The following is a 20,338-nucleotide window of genomic DNA, read 5'->3' as shown; positions in this document are numbered from 1 at the left end:
TGTGCATTACTACAGTTGACTTGTGGGACAAAATAAGTGTTGTGTTTTGTGTTTTTTTGAATTTGTGAATTTTGAAAACACAAAACTTGATTTTTGGAATTTTCTTGTAATAACTGTGCCAAACTGCCAACCAAGCAGTGAATTTCCACATTGTAGTTTTGAAAGTGGTCAAAAGTGGCAGAAAGCATTGTTTTAAGCCTAATACAGGTACTTTCTGACCAGTATTTCAGTTAAATCTGATGTTTAATCTGGTTTTCCCAGTTTCTGACCCAAGGATTCTGAAATTTCAATTTTTGAAAATTTATTTGGCACTATGACACACCTCTCATTCCGTACAAAAGAATCCTCTTGATCAAAAAGAAAGAAAGAAATCCACCCAAACCGACAAAAACTCAAAAAAATCAAAAACTGCAATTTTTTTCACTACAAATGTTTCTTATACTTAATGCCCACAACCTCACTCCCAATTTCCCTACCCAAACAACCAATCACATTCTTGACCTAATCTTCATTTGGACTTTCACCAATTTGATTCCCAAGTGACATAATCTCAATTCAATCACCTTTACTCAATCTAGATCCAACAATTTCTATAAACTTTCTACCATGATTTGTTTCATTTTTGATCTCCAGCAGTTGATTCAATTGAGTTTTCAAAAATAGGATCTAAAATGTATCTATTTGATGAAATCATTGATCTAGATCCCTAAATCCAAAATCCAAAAAAACCCAGCCACAAAAAGAAAATTGAATTTAACATTGAAAAATCAAGTTTCGGTTTTTGGTTTTGTTTTGTTAGCTCACTTTGGAATTTCAAGGGTCTTCCCAAACCAGACCAACACCAACCCTAAAAGAATTAAATTCTGTTGAGACTTAAACCCAACCAATGCAATTCTGTTTCCTGGTTCTTCCAAGAATTTTGAACCTCCACATTTACTTCCAATAAGCTTTTTGAATTCACTTGAACTTCCAGATATACTTCAAACTGAACTAATTTGATTAGAGACAATTGACATGTCATATCAATATCTTAAAGCTTTTGAAATGAATTGATTTAGAAGAGGAGAAAGCAAGTGTTGGGGGTGCAGTGAAGGATGAATCTGAAAAAATAATGTCCATGAATCTAGTAATGGTAATCCTTCTATGGCTGATGTATGTATTGATTCTATACTTTTAATCTTGTTAGTGATTATACCAAGTACTGCACTTGGATCTAATTTAGGATGGACTCTCTATTGTCTTCGCTAGGATCAAACTTGGTAAGGGGGTAGCTAAGAGTCGAAAAACCTTCTGAGAGAGGTATTTCTCGACTTGATCAAGCACCGCCATTGTAGAACTCCTACGCTGTGTAGCGTAGGCTGAGCCGGAGAGGGGATGAAGTACCGCCGGAGAGAAGGGAAGTACAACAGATGCAGTTAAGCTGCCCTCAACCTTTAGAAATCTCTAAGTTCAGAGCAGAGGAGTACAATTCTAAACAAATCTTTCCTGCTACACACAATCAACACCTGTAATAATGTTATTTTATCCTTTCTACTGATAAAATCAGTACCGAACCTGGTCCGAAACAGCTCAGACAAGTCTAACAACTGTACTGAGTGGTCACCAAGGTCCTTAAACACTAAAAGTGTTTAAGCTAGGGTTATAGAAAGTCTAACACAACACTACACAAATATGTAATTATGCTTCACAGTCAAAATTGCTTTCGAAATACACAACTGAGATCTTTGTAGAGATTTGGAAAAAAAATTATATCAAAATTATAAAAATATATTAATATTAATGCTGGAGTAGAAGTTATCTGAACTTCTCCCAACGGCGATGAATTAAAAAAAATTAAACTACTAAATATTTCACCAAAAAAACCAATGTAATATCTTTAAAACTTGCTAAAACAGTAGAAAACTACTTATAGGACTTTCACAGATAACACTTTCACGCGCCAGACTATCAACTTCTTATAAAATATCAACGCTAATACCCTTATACGGGGTTAAAGACTCTAACTCAACTTCTTTATAATAAGATATTCACTCAATAAACAAAAAAAAACTAATATTCAATTCTCAACACACAAACGGAACCCCCAACAACCTCCTTCAACTCTCCTCTTTATACCCGATTCCTCCACAGCCACCTCTTTATTTTATTCAAATTAAACCCTTACATCATCTCTCTCCTACTCAATTTTAAATTCATTTAAGTAAGTCCCTCTACTTTCTCTCGTCTTTTATTCTATTCTTTTCATCTTTGACTGATTCTTTTACATAACTTCATTTGATTTCTTTTTCGTTTATTCAAAATCCCTATTTGATTGTCTAGATCAATAACTTGTCTAGGAATCCGATCGATTCGATTCCGAGGCTTGCCATTTAATTTAATTGATTTATTTAAACTTTCTTTTCTCTTTTTGTTATTTTTCAATCTTCTTTCTAGATCTAGCTGCTTTCCTACGATTCCAATTGATTCGATTCCTAGCTTTGTTATTTAATTTAAAATTGATTTATTTAAAATTTCTTTTCGATTTCTTTCCTAGATCATATGCTTTCTTAGGAATCCGATCGATCCGGTTTTGAGCTTTCCAATTGATTTGTAAATTTGATTTATTTAAATTTGATTGTTTCTTTTTTTTTTCTATTTGTCTAGATTGCGTGATTTCCTACGAAACCGATCGATCCGGGTTTGAACTTGTTAATTTAATTTTTATTTCATTTGATTATTTTGAATTTTTCTTGATGCATTGCTTGATTTGAATCATTTCATCAATATCCAACTCTCAATTTGTAATCTCTTTCTGCTTTTGCTCTTTTCTTCTCTTTTCGATTTGTTTCCTTTTTTTTTATCTGATTCTTTTATTTTTAATTATTATAAATTGATTGTTTTAGTTGATGCAGTTCTTTGAAGATGTGTAATCAGACCCAAAAGAGCTCGCTGAACTAATTTGAAAAGTGAGAAGAACGAGAAAAAAAAAACCTGCCCATACGTGAGAATAAAAAAAATTGAACCGAAACGAAAAGAGAAAAGAGTTGCTCTCCACATCCTCCCCCAACTCGTATCTGTCCCCAGATAACTAAAGCCACCATTAAACCAACAACCTTCCAACCAACAGTCTCCATCCAAACCCATCTCCCTATCAATTCAAAGCCCTTAATAACTCGTTCCCAACTCGTTTCAAGTCAATCCGATCAAATTTGAACTCAAGACCCGTCAGTGATAACAAAACTCCATCTATCATGCCTTCATACTCGCTGACTTCTTCCAATGCTGAATAATGATACATCTGGACTGGTTGATTATATTTGTGAAGTATAGTTGATCATGCATCCTACTGGACATCCGACCTCGTGTGTAAACTGTATCGCTGCTGGAGCATCCTGTACCTGGGATATTGTGGATTCGCAACTGTTGAGGGATCAATACCAGTGCAACCGATGCGATCAACACGAGATCCACTGTGGTAAGTGTTCAATTTTATAAAGATCCTCCTACATAGTGTAATCAAACTAATGCTTCATCATGCCTCTTCAGAATGGACCACACCTACTCCTCCCACCCGAAATTCCCTCGGAATCGAAAGTCTAACTCATATGGACACCCTCCCTGAGACCGAAACTGACTCTGAGGGGGCGGGCGGGGGCATCAAATCATGGGTGTGTAAACCTGACAAACCCCAGTGAACCTAAGCTTCGAGCGCGATGGATGGCCGATGTTCGTCTTTGGAACAACCGAGGAAATGCACCTTTACCACCTCAACATACCCCTACTACTCCACCTGTAGCCTCCACATCCTGTACTAATCCTCGCATCAAGACTCCACCTATCACCACTCCCCCTGAATCAATTCACACACCCGACAACACACCTCCTCCATCTCCTCCTGCTATTTCTTCAGAATTTAATTTTTCCCCACCTAAAACTCAAAAGAACTTCATCCATAAAACGAACACTAAAAATCAAAATAAAAGACCAAAACTTAAAAAAACTTTTCAAAATCAACACTTCTTTCCTCGCAAGCCTTCTCCTATCATTGTTCCTGATTCACCAGTTGATGTTAAACCTAACCTGAACACTACTGTTGAAGATTTAATTGAAACACCTCCTGCATCACCTCTACCTGAATTTAACCACCCTTTTGTCTCTACTCCCGAAAAAACTGTAAATCCAACTTCTGCACCGGTTCCTTCAACTTCAATTCCAAATGATTCTTCTTCAACTGAGCCAAGCACATCCATCACCTATCCTTCAATTACTAGAGACAGAATTGACGCCTTTGAAGCTGAGTTTAAAAATCTTTACACAAGTATATGGTTTGCTAGAAATTTATCACAAGCTGAAGAGTTCATGCAAGTTGGTGGTATTCCCAAGATGATAAGTCCTCGAGATCCCACCATAGCTTTAACTGAAACAATTTTTAATCTTCTTTCTTCCCATTGGAAAATTTATACCTCTAATGTCCAGTTGAAGGGGAGCATTGGGGATTCGTACGTTCTGTGATAATTATCACATGATAATTATCACTCAAAATACATGCAAGCATTACACAGCATGTGACAGCCTTGTATGCAATCAACTGTATGGGCATATGCTGCGCGCGGGGCCAGAGCACCAAACACCCTACCTCTCGCAACCCATAGCCGCCCCTCCGACACGTCCGTCCCAGGCATGTTTTGTCTTTTGCATTTTTTTCCTCCTTCCACTTTGAGCAGAGCAAATTTTTTATACTCCAAGACCCTCATCGTACACTGTATTCCAAACCTCAATATCCACCCACACCAATGGCGGCTTCAACCTTTCTCCTCTTTGTCCTTTTCCATACAACCATCTGGCCACCGTGGTCACATCACATCGTTCCCACTTTACACCCTACAAGCCCACGTCATGAAACCTAGCGGCCCCTACATTGGATCCAAGTACCAGCGGATGCACCCGTCCAACCCCCTTCCTTCACCTACGGTGCCAGGCCGTGTTGGCCTGGCTTGTCCCATGTGCACGGTCAATATCTCACTGATTTACGTATCAGGGGGTGTTGATACGGTCAAGGTCAAAGTCAGTGCAAGCGTTGTCCTTCATTTCATCTGGCCAAAACTGGAAAGACGGGAACAACTGACTTTACATACAACTTTTGAATCCCACTTCTGTTTATATCCCTCGTTGTTCCTATTCACCAGTGCCCAACCAGTGATCATTATTACCGAACCTTCAAGCTGAACCAACTTAACCACGAGTTAGCGCGGATCAACGCCGGCGACAAGTATCCAATTCCTTACAATGCCTTACTCCATGGGCCACCCGTCAACATCAAAGGTGAGGTTGTCACCGAGCAAGTCAGTCCCAAGAATTCACCGCCCAGTGCTTCCCAACGTTCGCAACGAGCCGCCCCATCCCAACTTTGTGCTCGCCCCCGCGAAGGGCCCACCGCCGAGAAGCACAAAAGCGCGGGTCATACTGGTTGTACACAGAAATACTGCAAGGCGGTAACTCAATTTGTTTTCATTTGTCTTGCTCAACAATTTTTCACAAACTGACGTTTTGGGGCATGTAGTGCTGCCATGCATATGGCCCGCCAGGCAAATGCTATGTTCATCGTATCGCGCCCGAACCAAAACAGGCTGCCACCTCTACGCCATCCAATACCTCGACGACAACCCACGCCCCTTTGCCGACAGCACCCCAGCCAAAACGAGCCCGTATAATACCGGAGCAGTGCGCGCAGAGCGTGAGGTACACAGGACACGTGCTGACCGAAGATCGCGAGCTCGTCCTCTCGAACGCCAAGAAATTGAAACAGGACATGTTTAGAAAGGCGTTGGAGCCACGTCTTGACCCGAACAAGGTCGTTAGCTTACATCTTGTCACTCAGGTTGGTTTATTGTTTCACTTTACTTATCATATACTGTAGCATCCATTGACATTGTCAATCATTTTAGCCCACGACCCCGGTCATTACGCAGCATTTTCCCACCTGGCCTACCGTTGCTCTAGACGAATGTGAGTCACTTTGGCGCGAGGCCAAAGCGGCTGCTGGACTATCTTGGAATGGTCACATCCTTGTCTGGGATGAACAACTTAAAAACTGGGTTGGTATTTTTGGTCTTCCTCCGCATCGACTCCAAATTGATCCCTTTTTGGACTGTTCACAGCGGGACATCGCACTTACTCTGCCTCATCAGTACCCCCGCACCACCAGAAACCTCGTGCTATGTCTTCCAAGCCAGCGCATCACCCTAGCCAATGACCTTCAAGCCGTGCTCGAAAGATTCGGTCTAGGCAAACCTTACATTCCTAAAGCTCCTGTTCAATTAGCGACTGTTCCCAAAGTTGAACCTGCGTCTCCACCTCCATTGGCCAAACCCTTTGCAGGAACCTCACAGCAACCGATTGAGGTCCTCAACTCCAAAACCGATTCGGATTTGGACTTGCACGATTGGCCAGAACTAGACATCGCACTGACCGTCTCACCTACACTCTCAGGCGAGGCCAGTTCAGACAATGTGATCCCCGACTTGTTTCGGCACTTGGACCCCGCTTTAATGGGCAACATGGCAGCCCAGGTGGGTCGATTTCTTCATCTCCTCTCATGATATGAATGCTGTCTGACTTTATGATGTGCTTCCCCAGAACCTAGAAGCAGACGAAAAGCCATTCAACTCCAGCAACAATGCCCCAGTCCTGAACGATTGGCCCGGCGAAGATGCCATGACTTTCACCCTTCTCGCATGGCATCTTGCCGTGGGAATGCCTGCCCCGCGAAAACGCCGTATACCATGCTGGATTGAATTTTTTGGAACCGAGTATCAATTGGAGGAGCAAACCGTTTATCGCTATGCGCACTGGGTAGGCAAAGTGACGTATCCCAGATTCAAGGCTTGGCTTGACAGCTGGCCTGAAGAGGGTGAGAAAAATCGCTACAATATCACAATTGTTGAGGCGCGGCGGCATTTTCAAGCTGAGTTCCTGGTGGTGTCTGGTTTGAAACAACCTGGAGATCCAACAGCCCCTCGGAAACGGAAAGAGCGACAGGCGCCTCGGCCATCCAAGAGACGCAGAACGAAGCAATGATGTAGTCATGCTCCTTCCTTCATTTCACATACATTCCGTTGTCCCTATTCACACTTTCTACTATTTGTTTTCCCCTTTCGCCACCGTATCCTATGGAATATGTTTTGTCTTGAATAACAGGTGTTGCTCTCTTGTTACACACACAAGGCATTAAATCTATGGGTAAATAGATTTGCGAATATGTCCATATGTGTCTTCCTGTTTCCCTAACCCCCCTTCTCAATGTGTCTCTTCTTGTCATACTCGAAATGAATAGCAGTTTGACGCAGATTGAACACCCTCAGGTTCCATTACCACCGTGCCAACATGCAACCTGTGTGTTTGCTTTGCCTTTGCCATCCCTTATGACGCGCTTTAAATGGCTTAAATAACAGCGGATAGATTAATACGGGGGGAAAATATCGACTGAAGCGATTAGACGGCAACTCTTGGTTATTTAGTTTAGTAATGGTAATATTTGATGCCATATGAGACTCAATTTATATGCTCATGCAGCAAATAATCCATCTGAGGTAGGTATCAGAGCGGCGGTAATCAACCGTAACAACGCTGATGGCGCTTTTGCACGTCACGCTTTGGTCATACCAAAATTTTATAATTTTTTGGTCAAACGAATGTGGCACACAAACAAGCAAGTCAAACAAAACAACAGCAAGCAAAAGACACAGACACACAAAAAAAAAGAGACGCAAAGGGAAAACAAACAAGCGAGTAGCAGAAGCAGAAAGTGCTTCAAAAGCAAACACAGAAACACAAATAAGCAAAAGTAAACGGAACTAACTCCACATCTAGTTACTAGGATCTTGCAGGTTGTTTCATTCCCATGCGCGTACAGAGGCTGTTGCACCGATGTTCTTTTTCAAAATCGGATATTCGCCCACCATAGTAACCTGCATGCCACTTGTAACTATAGATGTGGAGGAGTAATTTAAGATCAGCACAGGTTACCAACCGTGAAGGAATATGAAGCCTCACTTCTTATCAACAATGAGCGAATAAAATATTGTGCATCCTACGTAATGGAATCCATTGATCACCGCGGCGTTATTGGTACGCCAGTATGTGTAGTGTGTGAACGTGTTGAGGAAGTCTAGCATGGGGACATTCCCCTTGGAGGGGGAATAACTAGTGTCCGATGTCCTATGTAGCGGACCTGGCAACCTCTCCTGCAAAGTATACATGTCAAGCTGGCCGACAGTGTTCCGGTGCGCAAGGACATGGTTTTCGGCAAACTGTTCAATCAAAGTCATATTCAGAGGAACGAAGTAAATCAACGAAGTAAAATACATGTGCACAGGGGCCATTCACTTACACGAACATCGGTGGCCAGTTGTGCTTTGGCCAAAGTTAAAAGCGAAGAGATCTCTTTGAGCTTTCCTTTGAACAAATTTAATAGCATAGCGGTGTGATACTTTTCTTGACATAACATGAAATGTGATCTCTCTGAGTCCGAACCAAAACTTTGGACTTCCACTTCCAAACGACCCGAATCAATTTGATTTATTTGAGCGGTGAAGGTGGATGCCCAATCCCAATACCTGACGAACTGGCCCAGAGCCAGGTTGATGTCAATATTGATTTTCTTTGAAACAAAAGAAAATTCAGCAATGTCTCCAACAGTCGTGGCTTTGAGAGTAAACAGCCATGAGCTGTCATGGTTGAATGCAGGTTTTGGTAACTCTTCTTCCCCCAAAACCTCCCGTGCAGCTGCAGCGGAGATTTGTGGTGCCACAAAATTCTCTGAGGGGTATTTAACGTATCAGTGGGGATTGACGAAGGAAATATGAACCAGGCATTGTACGTATGATTGATCACAATTGGATCCGGTAAAACGGTCGTTGGTGCCGTGAGAATGCCACCTATGACAGCAGTACACTCGTCAGTATCAGTCACAATACGCCAGCAAGAAGTCATATGTAACTCACGTCGTAAGCGCCTGATATCACGCGGGGAAAGACCTTTCATCAGTTCGGGATGGTTGGCGTAGTGGCCGTGTTCTATCAATTTGGGCATGATGGTATAAGGTGATGGAGTTTAACGTTGCGAGACGGACTGAGTGAGAAGTGAAATGCTATAAATGGGATATCAGCGGTGAGTGACCGCAATAGCCCATTTATAGTCAACAATCAGTATCGATGGTCAAGGCATTCCGGCTTAACATCCATTTCCATCATCCATGTTGGCACTGTGGCAATGGCATTGCGATATCGAAAGAACAAAAACACCAGGGTGCTTGATGACTATGCCTTTGTACCTGGCATAGTCAGGTGCCTTGTTTGCCGTGGCTTTCGGTAGCCCCACGCGGTTACAGACCCCACAGGTTTGGCGAGGTGACTGTGTGGCCAATTGGTGACTGCTTCGAAAGGGAGAACATTGGGCCGTTTACTTGCTCTGAAGACGTTCGAATGATTGCGCATACTTCCAATTTTTTGGCGTATTATTGATCATACGCCATTGTTCTACACATCATTAGTTAGTCCGGGCTACCTTGATGTCTCACTTAGTTAGTAATTAGCAACACGAGTAACTGCAAGGAGAAGCAGTTAGATGAAAGTGACCTTCAATTTGAATTTAATTGCACTTGTGAATGCGTCATCAATGACATTCTTGATATGAAGGACAATCCAAAGCATCTCATCCACTTTTGCTATATTCGCTATATTACAACTCGTCTACCCCCATGAATGTCAGTGTATCACGAGCCCATAGAGCATCACTCAGCCATTTGTTGCGCAATTCAACCATCTCTTCAAGAAAAAACTTGTATCGGGTTCCTTGCATGTTGCGGCACATGGAACCAAAACCTCCATACCAAATATTACTTAACTCTCCAGCTGAAGCGTTAAAAATCCATGCGCCATCTTCTTGCAGGTCGGGAAAGTTTTTGGGGTTGGTGTACTTTTGACAGAAATGATCGCTGACTTTATGAGAGGCGTGATGGAATGGATCGACAGGAATGATCGTGTTTTCGAAAGGAGTGGGATCCTTCTCTCCATTGTGAATCACACGCAGTAAGGTGCAGGCATTATCGTAGAAAACCACCTCGGGCATTCTCTCTGGAAAAGCCTCCAACAGGTAGTCCTGGCGTATGGGGGGTCACGTATGTCAACAGGATAGTATTCCACTAATGCAACAAAGTGACTGACCCTAAGAGCACTTGGGGCTTCGGCGTTGTAGAAAGTTCGCCGACTGAGGATGATGCCACAGGTACCCACGACCAGCTGATCGTTGTGAGTGCGGCAGCGGCTGATGGACGGTGTCTTTTTGGGCTTAGCTGCCCCACCATCGCGAGCGGCTTCGTGAATGCGATCGGCTTTGTCGGCGTGGTGAATGTCGTCGAGATCGATTATCTCAGCAGTGAAGGGATTCATGTGCACAGTGGGATTGGAGGGTAGCTTAGAGCCAGGTCGATTGAGCATGGCCTTGAGAGAAAAATTCTTCTTCTTTCGCGCTTGAAAATCGGCATATGCGAGTTGGTGGTCTTCATCGGAACATGTTTGTGATCCTGCATCAGCCAGGGCGGTGCACGGTTGTGCGCAACACCATCCTCTCAAGGTAACCTCATGCTCGGCACAGAACCTAGAGGTAACCTTGGGCAAAGGATTGAGGCACGGGCCGTTGGGAGGGGGGTTACCAGCTTGATAAGCCAGTTCTTCAAGCTGCGCCGAAGATGCCGTGCATCTCCAGTGCCCAATCGTAAGTCCATCAGTAACAACCGCTTGGATGACTGACGTGAGGTAAAATGTCAATATAATCCATTAAAAGTGAGGAAACGGACATACTTTTAGTCGCTTGCTTGCCTTCAATTTCGATTTTCTCTTCTTTGACACACAAAGAGCAGAAGTGATCGCGGAATTTTGACCCTTGCTTGGCAATGTATTGGAGCTCTCGAATAATGGCCGGTAGTAACCGGTCCTCCTGTTCGCCACGGGCACTTACGTAAAGCACGTCACCCCGGCGAGAGCAGCGTCGGAGTAGACTCCACATATCTGTTGCGTCGCGGGCAAGTTCTTGTGACATTCTGGGTGTAATGCTAGGGGTTTCCGAGTGGGTTGGTACGTCCTGATCCTTTACGTAGGTGAGGTTGAAGAGATTCACAAGATTGAAAGTCGAGATACTATTGAAAAAAATAAGTAACAAGTTTTTTAAATGAGGGAGAAAATACTAACTGGGCAAGCATCTGGCAATGTCGAAAGTTCTTGGCGAGTTGGTGGGACATTGCAAAGTGGCAGTGCACCTGAAACACTTCACGGTGACACCCCTGTGCTTTGGTGTAGTAATATCTGGTCTTATTTGATATATAATACGACGGCCTGTAGGTGGTGCCACAATCTACATGCAGGAGTCCCAATGAGTGTTTAATTTTTTTTTTAAGGTGAAGGCAAAAACTGTACCTGAACAAACGCGGGTGTGGAATTCTGCGGAGTGGACGCCGTCCAGGTCATACACATAGCCTTCCCGTCGGGGGCGTATGTGGAGGTTCCGCTTTGATCGGCTGTCGCATACCAGGCAGGCAGAGATGGGGGGTGTAAGATAGAACTCGTGCACCTTGGTGGTCAGGTGGTCGGTCAGACCATGCAAGCGAATCAGAGCGCCGGGATTGATGAATGAGAATGGTAGGGAAGGAAATGCCAGGTTCCAAAGAGCGTCGTAATCGTCCAAGTCCATGCCTACGTCCAGGGCCAGCTTGAGGAAGGGAAGTATGCGAGGATCATCGGAAGTCAATTGTAAGGCGTGGTCTACTGGCTTGTACACGTCGCTGGCGAGGTTAACAAACCGGACAAGTTGTGAAAGTGTCAGCTTAGTTGCCAAAGTCGGGCGACGTTCGTGCAGCTGTGTCAAAAAGTCGGTGAGCAACATTGTTGTAAGACAGGTAGGTACTTGACTAAAGAATTGGGAAGGAGGGTAACAATCAAATCATTCCGGTGTCAGGGGGCTTGCTCTGTCGATGCTGGAGTCAGTGATGTACTGACTCAGAAGTGATCGCGTGTAATATTGGTTATCGTGTGGGATCGAGAAGAGAAGGTGGTGTCGTGAAGGGAGGTGGCTTGTTCTTTGGTTAGTTATGGAAAGGTGGTGATGTTTCAGAAGAGTGGCTGGTCGGATTATGTCAATCAGTTATGGTTGATGTTGATATCGATTTAGTAATGTTGGTTAATAATAATAATGAGGAACGATCGAATGACGTATGGCAAGGGGGCACGGGGTATGTATGGCGCGTCGCGATGCGTGGGCCAGGGGTGAGGATGTCGGCGTAGACCCATGAAAGTGGGACAACGTCAGATCACGAGGTCCGCAGGCATCAGTCACCGGTGCGCTTGTGGGTGAAGTGTATTGCTGCATACAAGCATTGGCCCCGGGGCCGGCTATGCTAATAAGCTGATTTATCACGCGAGCCATGATAGTTATCACAGAAAATACAAAATCCGGATCTACCCAGTTGAAGTGACTGCCAGACTTAATCTTGTGAAGGCTATCAAGAATATAGTAGCTCTTGATGTTGTCTATAGAGCCCATCCTCGTCCTGAACTTTGGCCTCCTCATTATGATGGTATAACTACTGGATTTCCTCCCTACTTCCCTATCCCTTCATCTGGCCATGAGAAGTTTTATGATGAAGTTGCTGAAGATAATCTGAAATTTTCTGCTGACGAGAAAGGAAAGAAACGTGCTCGTGAATGATTTATTCTCTTTTCTGTAGTTGTTCCATCTGTACATATATTCTCTTGTTTGTTTGTTTTTTTTCTTCCTTTCCTGATGTAGTCTTCTGTTAAATGCCCTTTACTTAATTTTTTTTTAAAATCCTCAAAAAAATCTTTGTATAATGTGTTGTCAAAACCTTTTTCAGAAAAAATCTTGAGTAATAATGAAAGTTTTTGCTAGTGTTGTGTATAACTTAAATCGTGAGTAGCCTCCCCCAACTTGAATTGAAAATTACCACTCTTCCAAACTTTGATTCTGAGTATTATCCACCTTCATACTAATTCTTCACTTCCTACTAAACTTTAATCAATCTTCCACTAATTTCTTCATTCAAAATATTAACCTTCAACTTATTAAATTTCTTTGATAATGACTAGCATATCAGCGGCGGGCCGCCGCTTTCAAAGGTTTAAACTACAAAAGGTATGCCAATACTAAGCTATCTAATCCTCTCTCATTCTGATTGATGCTTGAAATCTTCTCATCAATGAAATAATCCCTGTGTAGCATTGAGCAAGGATGTGTCTAGGCTCAAACCTTGTTTTGTACATCATTCCCAGATAATCACACTCACTCCAGGTAGGCTATTACAGTCTCTTATGCAGCTATTGAACATGAATACTTTTCTCTTACATGCTCAACCCATGAGGGTTAGTGTTACACATATTTCACCACCATCCTCCATATCCTGCCTCTTCCTCCCTTTGGTTGTGAACAGGAATCTGCACCAAACCATCCAAATTCTGAGTAACGCTACATCAGCATCACATGTTCCTCTCATTGAAATCATCATATATCTTCTGAAGAACAACACTCACGTGGTCATATTAGTCAGCTTCATGTTATTGAACTGGCACAACTAAAACATTGAAGCTCTACATCTCAATTCAAAACAATCTCTCACCTTGAAGGGTTGCTTTATTGGTTCCAGATTGAAATCAATTAGAATTCATGATTTTTGCAAACACCTCATTGTACCTCACATGACTACATCATTTATTGAAAAATTGATACACTTCTGGGCTTGAATACATTATAAAGAGATATCTGCTAAATGGATCAAAAAGCAGGTCACAACTATCATTTAACACAATCTCTTCAGTTATTGTATTCACTGTCCCCAAGACCTTTGATTTTTTTTCAAATTGATGTCATCAAATAATCCAACATAAAACTCAACCCCAAAAAAAACAACAGTGAAAACATACCAATCCACTCCCTTTTTGATTTCCTCTTATGATGGACAATTCATTTACTCAAAAATATAATAAATAATAAACCATAATCATAGGTAGATAAATTTCTTTAGTTGACCAACTACAACAACTGATTTTATAACAAAATTGGACCCAAATTCATGACATTGAATTCAGTATTTTCCAACTTGGGTTCAATGTAACCCATTTTCTGTGTCACATTATATATTGAAAGTTTTCTATTGATCATTGTGTTGCTTCCAAATTCTTGAAATTTCTCAAATGGAAAATAACTCACAATTAAAAATTTAACTAAATCAAATCAAATCAAACTCAACTTTCACAGGAACTTCTTTCACAAAATTCTCAACCCAAACCCAAACCCCATCCTTTCTTATTCCCTAAAGTTCATCTCTCCATTTATTTTTCTTTCTGTAATCTTTCAATATAATTTAAAATTGATCTATTCAATTTTAAATCGAATAATTTTCCTTCTACCAAAACCTTTTCATAACACTCTTTAAGCTTTTCAAAACACTCTGGTATCACTAAAGGTTGATTTGTTTTTGAATCTTCACCATTTCAAACTGAAAATCGAATCTTTCTTTACATATACTTGACATAGTTGAAAATATATGATAAGCTAAATTAACTACGTATATTTAAATCAGCAAGCTTCTTGATATTTTGGGGAAAAAGAGAGACAAAAAAGCAGGAGATAACTTACTTTCCCAATATTCATGAGTCACATCATCTAACCAAGTGAACTCCCTGATATATGTATATCTTTCTGTAGTTCTCGGCTGGAGCTGTCACCCCTGAAAAGCTCATAGCTAAGTGGGATCAAGTGACAAAGTTTGATCAAAACGCAACTTATCCGACCTCAACGGCAGAGTCTATTGAGCAGATCATGGCCAACTGTGGAGCGGATTCTGAATCGAGTGATCCAGCTAGTGAATCCGGTACTCCTCAGATGGAGGATTATTTAGACCTGGAAGACTCAGAAGTCGTGGCCCAAGCTAAAAGGGAAACAATCGATCCGATCGAACTTCCTCACACCAAACGAGAGTGTATCTTGTACAACTTGGGTGTAGGCGCGACCAAAAAGGAGTTGAAGTATGTGTTTGAAGGCAGTTCCAACTTTCAAGTCATTCCTTCCTATGGAATGCTTGCTTTCAACGAGGCCAGCAAGCAGATGCCATGCATGTATGATTTGTACTTCAATCTTCATGACCCATTACGTATGTCGAATCCTGATTTTGTTGGCTTGATGTATACAAAGTCGATTGGCTTCCTGACTTTAGCCTGATGATGTTGTTACATGGTGAACATTACCTGGTCATCAAGACACCCAAGATTCCGACGTCCAGTACATTGGTCCATCATGCACAAATTTTCGAAGCTACAGATAAGGGTAAAGCCGCATCAGTAGTGTTAATAAACCATACGTATGATAAAGATAGTGGGACTTTATTTGAAAATCAAGCAACCCTCTTCATTCGAGGTTCAGGCGGGTTCGGAGGTAGAAAAGTAGGAAAAGATCGAGGAGCGGCAACAGCTTTGAACAAACCACCAAACCGAGCACCAGATGCGATTTCTATTGAAAAGACCGATTTGAATCAAGCTGAATTATATAGATCAAGTGGAGATACTAATCCATCACATACGAATCCAGACTTTGCAGCAGTGGGAGGATTTAAATCTCCAATCTTACATGGACTTTGTTTTTGAGGATTTGCAGCAAAGGCAGTAATGGATAAATTTGGCAAGATTTCATACTTACTTATGACCGGTTAAGATAGGAATACATTGACGAGATTGCCAATTCCATATTTGAATTGTCTGGTCATGAGAGGCAGGAGGGATCCATGGATGTTCACGGTGAAATGAGACTGATTGAACGTGATCGAGATGACCATGCAAGGTAAACAAACACCGTCGTCGTTTTTAATTCCAGACCTGTACTACCATCAACCAAATGAACTCAATATTCAAGCATTGATGGAATATCAAAAGAATTTGAGAATGCTGGAGACCAAGAATTGACCTGGAGTTTGTAGTCAACTCCAACTGACACGAAGAGTGGTTGACTTGGATGGAAGGCAATCCCACAAACCTGACCTGAAAGACAAACAATGAATGTATGATCGAACAGTTACTTCATTTCAATATGAGTTATTGAAGCAAACCATTGTGTTTGTCAAATCGTTTGACTGATGTTCCCATCTGAAAGCTCCACATTTGGATACTTCCTGAATGAAGTGATGCGGTCAAAAGGGTTGGCTTGGGGTGAAAAGCGATTCCCTTGACCCTATTGGTGGAATTAAACTAAACAAACAAGGATTGGGAATAACTGGATTGTATTTCAATAGAGACATCTGCTAAGACGGGTGCAGTTGCTTACCTATGTGAATCTTGGCAGGACAATTTGAATTGAACTGAATTGGATGATGTCTTGGTTACATCCAGGCAAAGAGCCAATGAGAGGTAGGTGATCGAGTATGATTAAGAGCTGATTCGAAGTGCAACATGGCAGGTAAGCTTGCGGCTGGCGGACACGCGTTGGTGATGGCATGTGAAAATGAGTGTATATTGAAAACAGAAACCGAGTAGCATGATGGAATGATAGTATGTTGAAGGTTGAGGATTGGAGCCATGTGAGTTCGTCTGGATTGATGATGGCAATTAACTGCATTCATGAAGTATGTATTCCGACAGGAGGAGGGTTTGAAGATAAGAAAGCGGGGTGGAGCACGTGCAAGTCAGAAAGTCTATGTTGCACGCAAAAACCTGTGAATTGTTAACAGGGTTTGGGAGTTATGGGAGTTTTGTCTGCGAACGCGGTTTCCCTTTAACTTGAATGATTCTTATTCCCATAACTCAACTAAAAAAAACTTCTAAATAATCCAAGTAACCGTTATCCTAGGCCTTGACAATATAATTTTCAACAATCTCGCAAGAATTCATTCCTCTAAGTATTCTTCAAAGTCCAAGTTAATTTTAAGTCTTCTGTAAGTTTGCTTTGGTTTGACTAAAGTTTTGTCTTCCGTCTTGAATTAGTAGTCCAATATCCAATAATAAGTACTAAGCTTTTAAGTAATGATTAATTTTTTTAAATATATGTTTTTAAATTTTCAAGCTCCTCTTCATAAGTTGTTTTGATGATAAACCCTTTGCCAAAATCCAACACCCTCAACACACCAGTCACGTCCCCACAGAAAAGAAAAAAAGAAAAAAAGAGAAAAGAAAAATTTTAAAAGATGTATGCTGTAGTAGTAACCATTTAATTGTTGTATTGTAGTTTATTGCCGCCTTGATTGTTGTATGATGATGTGCAGCCTCTCCCCAAACCCCCTACTACAGACTTAATTGATGTAATTTTAATTATGATTAATTTGATAATTTGATTTGATGTAAAATAAAACACTGATATTCTCATACCTGCCAGCTAGTCCAACACCCTCATCTATCCTATACCTATCCACCATAAAAAAAGAAGAAGAAGAAATAAAGAAACATATCCCTAACACTTAATGAGATAATAAGTTGAATAATTTTTAATGTACGTAATCTGATAATTGTAATGTGTATATTTTTGATTGTATTTGTTGTATGTAGTAGTAATCCATTTTAGTATTTGTTTGACTTGATTTGTTATGATTTGATAAGTCCCGCCGCAGTCCCCCTACTACACTTGTAATTTGTTTTAACTATCCTACCAGCCAACTAATCCTCCATCCTCAACTATCCTGACCAATTACCCGTAGAAAACAGAAAAAAGAAAAAAGAAACATATCCCTAATTTGAACCCAAAGAATGATAATGATGGTAATTTGTATGTAATTTATGTTGTTGATTTATATTCTTTTGTTTGTATATATTTGTTATGTGATGTTGATTGTAAATTTATTTGTAATGTGTATAATGTAAATTTGTAATTAATGTTGACTATTCATGCCTATCCTCCATCCTCAACTAGCCATATCCCACCACCATAAAAAGAAAAAGATAGAAAAAAGGAAAAAAAAAAAAAAAACTTGATGAATAAAATATGATTTGAAAATGATTGATTTGCTATTTTTGAAAGAGTGTAAAGAAGAAAAAAAAATGAGAGAAGTGAATTAGAGTTTCTTTATAGCAGTAATCCATTGATATTTTGAAGTTGATTTATTGTTAATTGTAACTTGTAACATGTAACTTGTACTTGTACCCATCCCGTGCCCCCTGCTATTGAATTGATAATTTGAAGTATATATAATGAGAGAAGAAGAAAAGAAAAAAATGATTTGAAGTAGTATTCCATATTCAGCTTAATTAATTTGAATGTTGAATTTTGAATTTATTGATTGTTGTGCCCGCCCCGTACCCTACTACTTATCTTGATGTTTGATTAATGTAATAACTATCCATTCCTGCCGACATCCTCCATCCTCGTCAACCTATCCCACACCGCTGAAAAGTAAAAGAGAAAATGATAACTAAGAAATCCAACCTAATACTCCCCACTGATCACTAAGTCCACCAATCCATTATATAAAAATACAGTCCTCCACCTGAAATAAAGAAAAAGAGAAAAAAGAAAAGAGAAACAAATATAACACAAGAAAGAAGAAATTTGAGAATATAAGAGATGTTTTATTTTTATTTTTTAAATTTTAATTTGAGCTACCTGAACTACCTGATTCCTCCTCTTGAAAATCTTCTTTCCTTGCTGCTTCTGAAACACCCCTCGGAAAAAATCTTTTGATATGTTCCGCTGCCACTCGTCTGCTTAATACTGTCCCGTCCAACTCTTCTAGAATATAAGATCCCCCTTGATATTGTTCCCGTACTCTATAAGGTCCATTCCATCTATCTTTAAATAATTTTCCCCATTGTGATTCCAAACTTTTGTTATAAACTAAAACCAAATCCCCTATTTCTAATGACCCTCTTAACCTATGTGAATTCTTCCTATCCCAATATATAATACCTTCCATCCTTGATTTCATCATTCTATCATAAGCCTTTTTCAACATTTCATCTTTCTGTTCCAACTGTTCTACTCTTGCCATTAATAATTCTTCTCTAGTTGTTACCGTATCCCAATCCACCCCAAGGAAGGTCCCCGCCTCAACATCTACTGGTAAGATTGCCTTTTGATTAAAGAGAACTTCGTAAGGTGAAAATCCTGTTGTCTGTTTGGTTGAAATTCTATCTGAAAATAACACTAAAGGTAATTTCTCTGCCCACTTCCTTCCATCTTCACCACACATTTTTACCAAGGTATTCTTCAAGGGTTGATGTCCTCTTTCCACCATTCCTTCACCTTGTGGCCAGTAGGCAGTAGCCTCCCCCAACTTTGAGCCTGACATCCTCACCGCTTCTCTTAATTCTCCTTTAAATTCTGGTCCTCCATCTACCGTAAAACACTTCACCGCCCCATACCTCCAAATCCATTCTTTTAAGATAAAGTCTGCTACTGCTTTTGAGGTTAATTTTTGTAAAGGTTTGGCCTCTACCCATCCTGAAAGATCATCCCTTGCTACTATCAAATACTTAAACTTACTAGTTTTAATATGTACTGCATCTAAACTGACCCGCCCAAATACTGTTGATTCCCCTGTAGCATGACCTCTTTCCTTTTGAGTATTAGGACTTCTTCTTTGACAAGGTTCACAAGACATCACCCATTTCCGCACATCTTCCTTCATCTCCGGCCACCAAAATCTAATTAAACATCTTCTGTAAGTCTCTTCTACTCCCCTATGTCCCATCTCTTTGTGTAACCTTTGTAAAACTATTTCCTGTCCTTCTTTCCTTGAAACTACCAATCTTCCGCAGGGTACTCCTTTCTTCTTTAACCTTCCACGCTCCATAAAGAAGGTCTTCGATCTATGTTGTATCCATTGGAAGTCATTATCTGAACAATTTGATGGCCTCTGAAAATTCTTCAAATATTCTTCAAGTTTTGCCCATAATCCTTCTTGAGTCCAAGGTAGAAATTCACCCTGATTATTTCTGGTAGAGACTGGAAAACCTTCATATGGAGAAATGTCCTTCTGTTCTTCATCAAAATCCTCTCCCTCCGAGGTAGAATCTTCCCCCACTGGTCTTCGTGAAAGTCCATCGGGCATACCAAAGTTCTTCCCTGATTTATGAATAATATCGAAAGAGAATAATTGAATAAAAGCAACCCATCTGGTCATCGGAGCATTTGGTAGAGTTGGTCGGTTAATCATTTCTACCAAAGATTTAGCATCTACTTGAAGTTCAAAATGTTGACCCCATAATTTACTTTGAAACTTCTTCAATATTCTTGCTACTCCACATAATTCTAACTTTGGTTGAGAGTATCTTGATTCTACTGGTGAAAAGACTAAGATTCATAAACACCGGCCTGC

At 40.8% G+C, this 20,338-nt stretch overlaps 6 protein-coding genes across 6 annotated transcripts; 3 read left to right on the top strand and 3 right to left on the bottom strand.

Moving 5' to 3' along the window:
* Positions 1-3,315: 3,315 nt before the first annotated feature.
* MELLADRAFT_85334 (uncharacterized protein) lies at positions 3,316-7,056 on the top strand (the record flags this gene model as incomplete). The annotated part of the gene is made up of 8 exons (XM_007419200.1): positions 3,316-3,454; positions 3,621-3,647; positions 3,689-4,478; positions 4,599-5,043; positions 5,166-5,471; positions 5,540-5,857; positions 5,925-6,548; positions 6,616-7,056. The coding sequence occupies 8 exons, from the start codon at positions 3,316-3,318 to the stop codon at positions 7,054-7,056; spliced, it is 3,090 nt and encodes a 1,029-aa protein (XP_007419262.1).
* A 795-nt stretch (positions 7,057-7,851) lies between these two features.
* MELLADRAFT_69972 (uncharacterized protein) lies at positions 7,852-9,069 on the bottom strand (the record flags this gene model as incomplete). Its single annotated transcript, XM_007419193.1, has 4 exons — positions 7,852-7,963; positions 8,032-8,288; positions 8,369-8,796; positions 8,982-9,069. 4 exons carry the CDS (start codon positions 9,067-9,069, stop codon positions 7,852-7,854), a joined length of 885 nt encoding a protein of 294 aa, XP_007419255.1.
* Positions 9,070-11,497: 2,428 nt separating this feature from the next.
* On the bottom strand, positions 11,498-11,916 carry MELLADRAFT_69971 (uncharacterized protein; the record flags this gene model as incomplete). The annotated part of the gene is made up of 2 exons (XM_007419192.1): positions 11,498-11,551; positions 11,605-11,916. 2 exons carry the CDS (start codon positions 11,914-11,916, stop codon positions 11,498-11,500), a joined length of 366 nt encoding a protein of 121 aa, XP_007419254.1.
* A 402-nt stretch (positions 11,917-12,318) lies between these two features.
* On the top strand, positions 12,319-12,738 carry MELLADRAFT_114311 (uncharacterized protein; the record flags this gene model as incomplete). The annotated part of the gene is made up of 2 exons (XM_007419201.1): positions 12,319-12,368; positions 12,471-12,738. 2 exons carry the CDS (start codon positions 12,319-12,321, stop codon positions 12,736-12,738), a joined length of 318 nt encoding a protein of 105 aa, XP_007419263.1.
* A 1,957-nt stretch (positions 12,739-14,695) lies between these two features.
* MELLADRAFT_85332 (uncharacterized protein) lies at positions 14,696-15,686 on the top strand (the record flags this gene model as incomplete). Its single annotated transcript, XM_007419202.1, has 3 exons — positions 14,696-14,699; positions 14,765-15,196; positions 15,238-15,686. The coding sequence occupies 3 exons, from the start codon at positions 14,696-14,698 to the stop codon at positions 15,684-15,686; spliced, it is 885 nt and encodes a 294-aa protein (XP_007419264.1).
* Positions 15,687-15,734: 48 nt separating this feature from the next.
* MELLADRAFT_85331 (uncharacterized protein) lies at positions 15,735-16,333 on the bottom strand (the record flags this gene model as incomplete). The annotated part of the gene is made up of 5 exons (XM_007419191.1): positions 15,735-15,847; positions 15,892-15,919; positions 16,003-16,076; positions 16,145-16,259; positions 16,310-16,333. 5 exons carry the CDS (start codon positions 16,331-16,333, stop codon positions 15,735-15,737), a joined length of 354 nt encoding a protein of 117 aa, XP_007419253.1.
* Between the last annotated feature and the right edge of the window lie 4,005 nt (positions 16,334-20,338).

The sequence above is a fragment of the Melampsora larici-populina genome, assembly GCF_000204055.1.
Source record: "Melampsora larici-populina 98AG31 unplaced genomic scaffold MELLAscaffold_141, whole genome shotgun sequence".
Classification (NCBI taxonomy): domain Eukaryota; kingdom Fungi; phylum Basidiomycota; class Pucciniomycetes; order Pucciniales; family Melampsoraceae; genus Melampsora; species Melampsora laricis-populina.
Note: the sequence above shows the minus strand (reverse complement) of the source record. Positions and strands in the feature narration are given on the sequence as shown.